The sequence below is a fragment of the Salmo salar genome, chromosome ssa18, assembly GCF_905237065.1.
Source record: "Salmo salar chromosome ssa18, Ssal_v3.1, whole genome shotgun sequence".
Taxonomy (NCBI): domain Eukaryota; kingdom Metazoa; phylum Chordata; class Actinopteri; order Salmoniformes; family Salmonidae; genus Salmo; species Salmo salar.
The window spans coordinates 42,167,815-42,180,235 of NC_059459.1; the positions used below are offsets into that span (position 1 = coordinate 42,167,815).

Consider the following 12,421-nt stretch of genomic DNA (forward strand, 5'->3'; position numbering starts at 1 on the left):
TAGTAAATCTGACTTTGATGAGTGCTAAACCTGCTGGGTGTCTAAATAGCTAGCCCTGTGATGCCGGGCTATCTACTGAGAATATTGCAAAATGTGCTTTCACCGAAAAGCTATTTTAAAATCGGACATATCGAGTGCATAGAGGAGTTCTGTATCTATAATTCTTAAAATAATTGTTATGCTTTTTGTGAACGTTTATCGTGAGTAATTTAGTAAATTCACCGGCAGTGTTCGGTGGGAATGCTAGTCACATGCTAGTCACATGCTAAGGTAAAAAGCTGGTTTTTGATATAAATATGAACTTGATTGAACAAAACATGCATGTATTGTATAACATAATGTCCTAGGGTTGTCATCTGATGAAGATCATCAAAGGTTAGTGCTACATTTAGCTGTGGTTTGGGTTTATGTGACATTATATGCTAGCTTGAAAAATGGGTGTCTGATTATTTCTGGCTCGGTACTCTGCTGACATAATCTAATGTTTTGCTTTCGTTGTAAAGCCTTTTTGAAATCGGACAGTGTGGTTAGATTAACGAGAGTCTTATCTTTAAAATGGTGTAAAATAGTCATATTTTTTAAAAATTGAAGTAATAGCATATCTAAGGATTTGAATAACGCGCCACAGGATTCAACTGGCTGTTGAGTAGGGGCCCATAGAGGTTAAAGGTATCAAACTTTACTGTGGTCTTTGACAGTCTCTCTCTGGTCACGGTTTTAAAGGTTAAAGGTATCAAACTTTACTGTGGTCCTTGACAGTCTCTCTCTGGTCACGGTTTTAAAGGTATCAAACTTTGCTGTGGGGTCGTGGAAGCAGTAGGCGCTGTGATTTGAGCTATCTGATTGGCCAGCGCAGGAGGAGCACTTCAATTAGCCACAACACTCCTGGTCCACTGGAGAGGTGGAGTTCGACTGTTCAGACAAATGAAATGGTTCAAAATGGGAACATTTTGGTCCACAGGGCTTCTGAATCAAGTGTAACTACTGCCAACAGGGCTTCTGAATCAAGTGTAACTACCGCCAACAGGGCTTCTGAATCAAGTGTAACTACTGCCAACAGGGCTTCTGAATCAAGTACACCTACCGCCAACAGGGCTTCCGAATCAAGTGTAACTACCGCCAACAGGGCTTCCAAATCAAGTGTAACTACCGCCAACAGGGCTTCCGAATCAAGTGTAACTACCGCCAACAGGGCTTCCGAATCAAGTGTAACTACCGCCAACAGGGCTTCCGAATCAAGTGTAACTACCGCCAACAGGGCTTCTGAATCAAGTGTGACTACCGCCAACAGGGCTTCTGAATCAAGTGTGACTACCGCCAACAGGGCTTCTGAATCAAGTGTGACTACCGCCAACAGGGCTTCTGAATCAAGTGTGACTACCGCCAACAGGGCTTCTGAATCAAGTGTGACTACCGCCAATAGGGCTTCTGAATCAAGTGTAACTACCGCCAACAGGGCTTCTGAATCAAGTGTGACTACCGCCAACAGGGCTTCTGAATCAAGTGTGACTACCGCCAACAGGGCTTCTGAATCAAGTGTGACTACCGCCAACAGGGCTTCTGAATCAGGTACACCTACCGCCAACAGGGCTTCTGAATCAGGTACACCTACCGCCAACAGGGCTTCTGAATCAGGTACACCTACCGCCAACAGGGCTTCTGAATCAGGTACACCTACCGCCAACAGGGCTTCTGAATCAGGTACACCTACCGCCAACAGGGCTTCTGAATCAGGTACACCTACCGCCAACAGGGCTTCTGAATAAATGAAATATTAGGAACACAGGTCTTTGTGTGTTTTCTCCAGAAATGTTTGGTGATCCACTAGGAAAACCTTGTTTGGTGATCCACTAGGGAAACCTTGTTTGGTGATCCACTAGGGAAACCTTGTTTGGTGATCCACTAGGGAAACCTTGTTTGGTGATCCACTAGGGAAACCTTGTTTGGTGATCCACTAGGAAAACCTTGTTTGGTGATCCACTAGGAAAACCTTGTTTGGTGATCCACTAGGGAAACCTTGTTTGGTGATCCACTAGGGAAACCTTGTTTGGTGATCCACTAGGGAAAACCTTGTTTGGTGATCCACTAGGAAAACCTTGTTTGGTGATCCACTAGGAAAACCTTGTTTGGTGATCCACTAGGAAAACCTTGTTTGGTGATCCACTAGGGAAACCTTGTTTGGTGATCCACTAGGAAAACCTTGTTTGGTGATCCACTAGGAAAACCTTGTTTGGTGATCCACTAGGAAAACCTTGTTTGGTGATCCACTAGGAAAACCTTGTTTGGTGATCCACTAGGAAAACCTTGTTTGGTGATCCACTAGGAAAACCTTGTTTGGTGATCCACTAGGAAAACCTTGTTTGGTGATCCACTAGGAAAACCTTGTTTGGTGATCCACTAGGAAAACCTTGTTTGGTGATCCACTAGGAAAACCTTGTTTGGTGATCCACTAGGAAAACCTTGTTTGGTGATCCACTAGGAAAACCTTGAAGATCAACCGCTTGTTTTAGTCATTTGTTTGTAAACAATATAACGGTAAACAAACACTGTTTCTGAAAACATGGTTAAACTATAATGTTGATATGATGGATGGTCAGTCCTTGTATCCATAGCTCTGTCTATGACAGTGGTTACATTTCTCCAGCCCCACCACCCCTCAGCTATAAAACCCAAACGTTGTAATTGTTTGAAATGTCGATTGCCCCTTTAATGATTCTACATCTGCGTTGCTTGCTGTTTAGGGTTTTAGGCTGGGTTTCTGTATAAGTACTTTGTAACATCTGCTGATGTAAAATGTTTTTAAAAAAGGGCTTTATAAATACATTTCATTTATTGACATTGTGGTTCCATCTGTGGTGTACAGGGCAGAAAGCTAAGCCATGTGCTGTCAGTCAAAAGCTTAGGGGACACCGGTGAGTAATCTTCCTGATGCTGAAACACCAAATAAAAAGCTCCAATCTGAGGGACTCTGGCTCATTGTCTACAGTGTTTATTACCATGTCTTTCCAGTGCAGAAATTCCCTCCCTCCCTCCCCTCCCTCCCTCCCCTCTCCCTCCCTCCCCTCTCCCTCCCTCCATGGGAAACATACACAAAAGCAAACACACAAACACTCACCCTCTCACACACACAGAAGAACACTCAGACCCACACAGAGACAAGCTTTCTAGTCCTCCCACATAGCCAGATGAACAGTACAAATTAATCTATTTGCGTGGGATAAAAACACAGAGGCACTTCAGAAATGACAGACCATCCACATTGTTGCATGGAGTGGCTGGCTAAGGTTCAATAGACTAGACCAGCGGGTTGGGGTTGGTCCATGTTCGTTAGAGTTTAATATATTAGACTAGAGGGTTGGCCCATATTAGACTAGAGGGTTGGTCCATATTAGACTAGAGGGTTGGTCCATATTAGACTAGAGGGTTGGTCCATATTAGACTAGAGGGTTGGTCCATATTAGACTAGAGGTTTGGTCCATATTAGACTAGAGGGTTGGTCCATATTAGACTAGAGGGTTGGTCCATATTAGACTAGAGGTTTGGTCCATATTAGACTAGAGGGTTGGTCCATATTAGACTAGAGGGTTGGTCCATATTAGACTAGAGGGTTGGTCCATATTAGACTAGAGGGTTGGTCCATATTAGACTAGAGGGTTGGTCCATATTAGACTAGAGGGTTGGTCCATATTAGACTAGAGGGTTGGTCCATATTAGACTAGAGGGTTGGTCCATATTAGACTAGAGGGTTGGTCCATATTAGACTAGAGGGTTGGTCCATATTCACTATGGTTTAATATATTAGACTAGAGGGTTGGCCCATATTAGACTAGAGGGTTGGTCCATATTAGACTAGAGGGTTGGTCCATATTAGACTAGAGGGTTGGTCCATATTCACTATGGTTTAATATATTAGACTAGAGGGTTGGCCCATACTAGACTAGAGGGTTGGTCCATATTAGACTAGAGGGTTGGCCCATATTAGACTAGAGGGTTGGTCCATATTAGACTAGAGGGTTGGTCCATATTAGACTAGAGGGTTGGTCCATATTAGACTAGAGGGTTGGTCCATATTCACTATGGTTTAATATATTAGACTAGAGGGTTGGCCCATATTAGACTAGAGGGTTGGTCCATATTAGACTAGAGGGTTGGTCCATATTAGACTAGAGGGTTGGTCCATATTCACTATGGTTTAATATATTAGACTAGAGGGTTGGCCCATACTAGACTAGAGGGTTGGTCCATATTAGACTAGAGGATTGGTCCATATTAGACTAGAGGGTTGGTCCATATTAGACTAGAGGGTTGGTCCATATTAGACTAGAGGGTTGGTCCACATTAGACTAGAGGGTTGGTCCATATTAGACTAGAGGATTGGTCCATACTAGACTAGAGGGTTGGCCCATACTAGACTAGAGGGTTGGCCCATATTAGACTAGAGGGTTGGCCCATATTAGACTAGAGGGTTGGTCCATATTAGACTAGAGGGTTGGTCCACATTAGACTAGAGGATTGGTCCATATTAGACTAGAGGGTTGGTCCATATTAGACTAGAGGGTTGGTCCACATTAGACTAGAGGGTTGGTCCACATTAGACTAGAGGGTTGGTCCATATTCACTATGGTTTAATATATTAGACTAGAGGGTTGGTCCATATTCACTATGGTTTAATATATTAGACTAGAGGATTGGTCCATATTCACTATGGTTTAATATATTAGACTAGAGGATTGGCCCATACTAAACTAGAGGATTGGTTAATATTAGACTAGAGGATTGGTCCATACTAGACTAGAGGGTTGGCCCATATTAGACTAGAGGGTTGGCCCATATTAGACTAGAGGGTTGGCCCATATTAGACTAGAGGGTTGGCCCATATTAGACTAGAGGGTTGGCCCATATTAGACTAGAGGGTTGGCCCATATTAGACTAGAGGGTTGGCCCATATCAGACTAGAGGGTTGGCCCATATTAGACTAGAGGGTTGGCCCATATCAGACTAGAGGGTTGGCCCATAATAGACTAGAGGGTTGACCCATACTAGACTAGAGGGTTGGCCCATATTCACTATGGTTCAATATATTAGACTAGAGGGTTGGCCCATATCAGACTAGAGGGTTGGCCCATATTAGACTACAGGGTTGGCCCATATTAGACTACAGAGTTGGCCCATATTAGACTACAGAGTTGGCCCATACTAGACTAGAGGGTTGGCCCATATTCACTATGGTTCAATATATTAGACTACAGGGTTGGCCCATATCAGACTAGAGGGTTGGCCCATATTAGACTACAGGGTTGGCCCATATTCACTATGGTTTAATATATTAGACTAGAGGGTTGGCCCATATTAGACTAGAGGGTTGGCCCATATCAGACTAGAGGGTTGGCCCATATCAGACTAGAGGGTTGGCCCATATCAGACTAGAGGGTTGGTCCATATTAGATTAGAGGATTGGTCCATATTCACTACGGTTGAATATATTAGACTAGAGGGTTGGTCCATATTAGACTAGAGGGTTGGCCCATATTCACTATGGTTAAGTATACTAGACTAGAGGGTTGGCCCATATTCACTATGGTTAAGTATACTAGACTAGAGGGTTGGCCCATATTCACTATGGTTAAGTATACTAGACTAGAGGGTTGGCCCATATTCACTATGGTTAAGTATACTAGACTAGAGGGTTGGCCCATATTCACTATGGTTAAGTATACTGGACTAGAGGGTTGGCCCATATTCACTACGTTTTAATATATTAGACTAGAGGGTTGGTCCATATTAGACTAGAGGGTTCGCCCATATTAGACTAGAGGGTTGGCCCATATTCACTATGGTTCAATATATTAGACTAGAGGGTTGGCCCATAGACTAGCAGGGGAATATTGTTCTAACGGGGTTATAACGGGGGAATAGGGTTATAATAGGGATATAGGGTTATAATGGGGGAATGGGGTTATAATGGGGGGCATAGGGTTATAATGGGGGGCATAATGGGGTTATAATGGGGTTATAACAGAGATAAAAATGGGGGAATAGGGTCCTAATGGGGGAATGGGGTATAGGGTTATAACTGAGTTATAATGGGGGAATGGGGTTAAAAAGAGGGATTGGGGTTATATGGGGGAATAGGGTTATAATGGGGTTATAATGGGGAGTAGGGTTATAATGGGGTAATAGGGTTATAATGGGGTTATAGGGTTATAATGGGGTTATAGGGTTATAATGGGGTTATAGGGTTTTATCTGGTACTAAAGGAATCCTGATACTCCTAAATGTGTTGTTATGTATCCATTGGAAACCATTTCGGCTCTCCCTTGGAGTCGAAGCTAGAGGCCTGTTTCGTGGTGTCATTTCCTGTCATTTGTAATTGGTTTAGAGGTCAGTAGAAAGCACACAGAGAGAGTTCCCATAGAAAGAGCCAGCTGTTCTTTCTCTCATCCATCTACATTAGACCAGTGCTTTGGGCAGTCAGTGTGTCTGTCCTTAACCACCCACACTGAACTACCACTGGATTTCTCACTCTCAGCTGAGCACTTCTCACTTTGTCTAACTGCTAAGGTGTGTGTATTGGGCTGTGTGTGTGTGTATTGGGCTGTGTGTGTGTGTGTATTGGGCTGTGTGCGTGTGTATGTATTGGGCTGTGTGCGTGTGTATGTGTGTGTGTTAGGATGTGTGTGTATTGGGATGTGTGTGTGTAGGGATGTGTGTGTGTGTATTGGGCTGGGTGTGTATTGGGATGTGTGTGTATTGGGCTGTGTGTGTATTGGGCAGGGTGTGTATTGGGCTGGGTGTGTATTGGGCTGGGTGTGTATTGGGCTGGATGTGTGTGTGTATTGGGCTGGGTGTGTGTGTGTGTGTGTGTATTGGGCTGGGTGTGTGTGTGTGTGTGTGTGTGTGTATTGGGCTGGGTGTGTGTGTGTGTGTATTGGGCTGGGTGTGTGTGTGTGTGTGTGTATCGGGCTGGGGTGTGTGTATTGGGATGTGTGTGTGTGTGTGTATTGGGCTGGGTGTGTATTGGGCTGTGTGTGTATTGGGATGTGTGTGTGTGTGTGTGTGTGTGTGTGTGTGTATTGGGCTGGGTGGGTGTGTATTGGGATGTGTGTGTGTGTGTGTGTGTGTATTGGGCTGGGTGTGTATTGGGCTGGGTGTGTATTGGGCTGGGTGTGTATTGGGCTGGGTGTGTATTGGGCTGGGTGTGTATTGGGCTGGGTGTGTATTGGGCTGGGTGTGTATTGGGCTGGGTGTGGGGGAGGTGAAATCTAGTTCCTAACATGGAGCCCAAAGGCCCAGGTGTCTGTAGCAAAGCTTTCCCTCAATCAGCAGACTACGACTAGTTAATGTGACAGAGTCCATCAGACAGCACACTAACACACGGCTAGCATGGCACACACACACACACACACACACACACACACACACACACACACACACACACACACACACACACACACACACACACACACACACACACACACACACACACACACACACACACACACACACACAGACCTAAGACAGGGCTAGCGTGTCTCACCACAGTAGGCTGTATGGAGGACCAGCGTCTCTGGTGAACATCCATTACCTTCAGGGCAGCTTGGCAGGAAGGAAGAGTTTAAATCCTCCCCTCTAGCACAGAGCAGCCTGACATGATACATCACAGAACTACAGGGACACCTTCCTCAACTACCTGCCATGGTGGCTGACAGAGGGAGAACGAGATGGAGAGAGACACGGAGAGAGGGGGGAAGAGAGAGATGGAGAGAGGGGGGGAAGAGAGAGATGGAGAGAGGGGGGAAGAGAGAGATGGAGAGGGGGAAGAGATGGAGAGAGGGGGGAAGAGAGATGGAGAGAGGGGGGAAGAGAGAGATGGAGAGAGAGACGGAGAGAGGGGGGAAGAGAGAGATGGAGAGAGGGGGGAAGAGAGATGGAGAGAGGGGGGAAGAGAGAGATGGAGAGGGGGAAGAGAGATGGAGAGAGGGGGAAGAGAGATGGAGAGAGGGGGGAAGAGAGAGATGGAGAGAGGGGGGAAGAGAGAGATGGAGAGAGGGGGAAGAGAGAGATGGAGAGGGGGGAAGAGAGATGGAGAGAGGGGGGAAGAGAGAGATGGAGAGAGAGACGGAGAGAGGGGGGAAGAGAGAGATGGAGAGAGGGGGGAAGAGAGATGGAGAGAGGGGGGAAGAGAGAGATGGAGAGGGGGAAGAGAGATGGAGAGAGGAGGGAAGAGAGATGGAGAGAGGGGGGAAGAGAGATGGAGAGAGGGGGGAAGAGAGATGGAGAGAGGGGGGAAGAGAGAGATGGAGAGAGAGACGGAGAGAGGGGGAAGAGAGAGATGGAGAGAGGGGGGAAGAGAGATGGAGAGAGGGGGGAAGAGAGAGATGGAGAGGGGGAAGAGAGATGGAGAGAGGAGGGAAGAGAGATGGAGAGAGGGGGGAAGAGAGATGGAGAGAGGGGGGAAATGAGAGAGAGATGGAGAGAGGGGGGGAAGAGAGAGATGGAGAGAGGGGGGAAGAGAGATGGAGAGAGGGGGGGAAGAGAGATGGAGAGAGGGGGGAAGAGAGAGATGGAGAGAGACGGAGAGAGGGGGGAAGAGAGATATATACGGAGAGAGAAATGGAGAGGGGGGAAGAAAGACGGAGAGAAAGAAGAAAGGGGGAAGAGAGGAACAGAGAGAGACTATCAAGCTGACAGAGTGATCTAGAATAGATAATATGGATTAGTGTGGTGGGGTCTTCTCTAACACAGAGACAACAGGACTGACTGCAGCATCACCCAGACATAACCCTGTTACACCTTAACACGGCACACTGGAGACCAGCGTGTTGGGGTTTCATCGTGTGTGGGGCTTGGCGTGTGGGGCTTGGCGTGCGGGGCTTGGCGTGTGGAGCTTGGCTGTGCAGAGCTTCAAGGTCGAGGCTTCCGCGTGCAGAGCTTGGCTGTTTGGCTCGCTGCGTGTGGGGCTTGGCGTGCGGGGCTTGGCTGTTTGGCTCGCTGCGTGTGGGGCTTGGCGTGCGGGGCTTGGCTGTTTGGCTCGCTGCGTGTGGGGCTTGGCGTGCGGGGCTTGGCTGTTTGGCTCGCTGCGTGTGGGGCTTGGCGTGCGGGGCTTGGCTGTTTGGCTCGCTGCGTGTGGAGCTTGGCTGTTTGGCTCGCTGCGTGTGGGGCTTGGCGTGCGGGGCTTGGCTGTTTGGCTCGCTGCGTGTGGGGCTTGGCAGTTTGGCTCGCTGCGTGTGGAGCTTGGCGTGTGGAGCTTGGCTGTTTGGCTCGCTGCGTGTGGGGCTTGGCGTGCGGAGCTTGGCTGTTTGGCTCGCTGCGTGTGGGGCTTGGCGTGCGGAGCTTGGCTGTTTGGCTCGCTGCGTGTGGGGCTTGGCGTGCGGGGCTTGGCTGTTTGGCTCGCTGCGTGTGGGGCTTGGCGTGCGGGGCTTGGCTGTTTGGCTCGCTGCGTGTGGGGCTTGGCGTGCGGGGGCTTGGCTGTTTGGCTCGCTGCGTGTGGAGCTTGGCTGTTTGGCTCGCTGCGTGTGGAGCTTGGCTGTTTGGCTCGCTGCGTGTGGAGCTTGGCTGTTTGGCTCGCTGCGTGTGGAGCTTGGCTGTTTGGCTCGCTGCGTGTGGAGCTTGGCTGTTTGGCTCGCTGCGTGTGGAGCTTGGCTGTTTGGCTCGCTGCGTGTGGAGCTTGGCTGTTTGGCTCGCTGCATGTGGGGCTTGGCGTGTGGAGCTTGGCTGTTTGGCTCGCTGCGTGTGGGGCTTGGCGTGCAGAGCTTGGCTGTTTGGCTCGCTGCGTGTGGGGCTTGGCGTGCGGGGGCTTGGCTGTTTGGCTCGCTGCGTGTGGGGCTTGGCGTGCGGGGCTTGGCTGTTTGGCTCGCTGCGTGTGGAGCTTGGCTGTTTGGCTCGCTGCGTGTGGGGCTTGGCGTGTGGAGCTTGGCTGTTTGGCTCGCTGCATGTGGGGCTTGGCGTGTGGGGCTTGGCTGTTTGGCTCACTGCGTGTGGGGCTGGCAGAGATGGTGCTGAGTAGCGAAGTACTTACCGTGCTGTGTGAAGAGATCACTGTGGACGATGTCGATGAGGCAGTGTAGCTTCTGTTTGACCAGACGACCCAGAGGAACCTTCAGAATGAACTCTGTGAACAGTTTACTGTAAAGACAAACAACAACAGAATGAACTCTGAACACTTTACTGTAAAGACAAACAACAACAGAATGAACTCTGAACAGTTTACTGTAAAGACAAACAGAATGAACTCTGAACAGTTTACTGTAAAGACAAACAGAATGAACTCTGTGAACAGTTTACTGTAAAGACAAACAGAATGAACTCTGTGAACAGTTTACTGTAAAGACAAACAGAATGAACTCTGAACAGTTTACTGTAAAGACAAACAGAATGAACTCTGTGAACAGTTTACTGTAAAGACAAACAGAATGAACTCTGTGAACAGTTTACTGTAAAGACAAACAGAATTAACTCTGTGAACAGTTTACTGTAAAGACAAACAGAATTAACTCTGTGAACAGTTTACTGTAAAGACAAACAGAATTAACTCGGTGAACAGTTTACTGTAAAGACAAACAGAATTAACTCTGAACAGTTTACTGTAAAGACAAACAGAATTAACTCTGTGAACAGTTTACTGTAAAGACAAACAGAATGAACTCTGTGAACAGTTTACTGTAAAGACAAACAGAATTAACTCTGTGAACAGTTTACTGTAAAGACAAACAGAATTAACTCTGTGAACAGTTTACTGTAAAGACAAACAGAATTAACTCTGTGAACAGTTTACTGTAAAGACAAACAGAATTAACTCTGTGAACAGTTTACTGTAAAGACAAACAGAATTAACTCTGTGAACAGTTTACTGTAAAGACAAACAGAATTAACTCTGTGAACAGTTTACTGTAAAGACAAACAGAATTAACTCTGTGAACAGTTTACTGTAAAGACAAACAGAATTAACTCTGTGAACAGTTTACTGTAAAGACAAACAGAATTAACTCTGTGAACAGTTTACTGTAAAGACAAACAGAATTAACTCTGTGAACAGTTTACTGTAAAGACAAACAGAATTAACTCTGTGAACAGTTTACTGTAAAGACAAACAGAATTAACTCTGTGAACAGTTTACTGTAAAGACAAACAGAATTAACTCTGTGAACAGTTTACTGTAAAGACAAACAGAATTAACTCTGTGAACAGTTTACTGTAAAGACAAACAGAATTAACTCTGTGAACAGTTTACTGTAAAGACAAACAGAATTAACTCTGTGAACAGTTTACTGTAAAGACAAACAGAATGAACTCTGTGAACAGTTTACTGTAAAGACAAACAGAATTAACTCTGTGAACAGTTTACTGTAAAGACAAACAGAATGAACTCTGTGAACAGTTTACTGTAAAGACAAACAGAATTAACTCTGTGAACAGTTTACTGTGGGGGACAAGACAAGAACAGAACAACAGAAAGGTCCGACAGGAGCAGAGTTTTATTAGCTCAGTGGCTGTAGTCATTCATTTAATCCTATGTCCATGTCACATGGTAACATCTCTACTGAGGTGGTTAGACTTAGTTCAAGGCAGTAGGGTCAGTTTGGTGGAATGTAAAGTATTTAGCTGTTGTATTTAGCTGTCACATGGTAACATCTCTACTGAGGTGGTTAGACTTAGTTCAAGGCAGTAGGGTCAGTTTGGTGGAATGTAAAGTATTTAGCTGTTGTATTTAGCTGTCACATGGTAACATCTCTACTGAGGTGGTTAACCTTAGTTCAAGGCAGTAGGGTCAGTTTGGTGGAATGTAAAGTATTTAGCTGTTGTATTTAGCTGTCACATGGTAACATCTCTACTGAGGTGGTTAGCCTTAGTTCAAGGCAGTAGGGTCAGTTTGGTGGAATGTAAAGTATTTAGCTGTTGTATTTAGCTGTCACATGGTAACATCTCTACTGAGGTGGTTAGACTTAGTTCAAGGCAGTAGGGTCAGTTTGGTGGAATGTAAAGTATTTAGCTGTTGTATTTAGCTGTCACATGGTAACATCTCTACTGAGGTGGTTAGACTTAGTTCAAGGCAGTAGGGTCAGTTTGGTGGAATGTAAAGTATTTAGCTGTTGTATTTAGCTGTCACATGGTAACATCTCTACTGAGGTGGTTAACCTTAGTTCAAGGCAGTAGGGTCAGTTTGGTGGAATGTAAAGTATTTAGCTGTTGTGTCATAGTGACTGTGCAACATAGTTGTTGTAATGACAGAGACTGTCTCAGGCTAACAACAGTTCCCTGTATACAGCCTTCAACCCATGTTGTACGTGTGTGACTAGAGTATACTGACATGACTAACCCACGGGTATTACATAGAACAACTACATCCTGTTAACAACATGGGTATTACATAGAACAACTACATCCTGTTAACAACATGGGTATTACATAGAACAACTACATC

The 12,421-nt window shown here is 46.1% G+C and overlaps 1 protein-coding gene across 10 annotated transcripts in view; it reads right to left on the reverse strand.

Annotated features, from left to right (window-relative positions):
- Positions 1–12,421, reverse strand: part of LOC106613940 (dedicator of cytokinesis protein 1) — a 729,054-nt gene that overhangs the window by 517,034 nt on the left and 199,599 nt on the right. For all 10 annotated transcript variants that reach the window (XM_045701156.1, XM_045701154.1, XM_045701151.1 and 7 more), the window contains one exon: positions 10,019–10,125. In XM_045701156.1, coding sequence (XP_045557112.1) covers positions 10,019–10,125 — 107 coding nt within the window. The remainder of the gene's footprint in view (positions 1–10,018; positions 10,126–12,421) is intronic.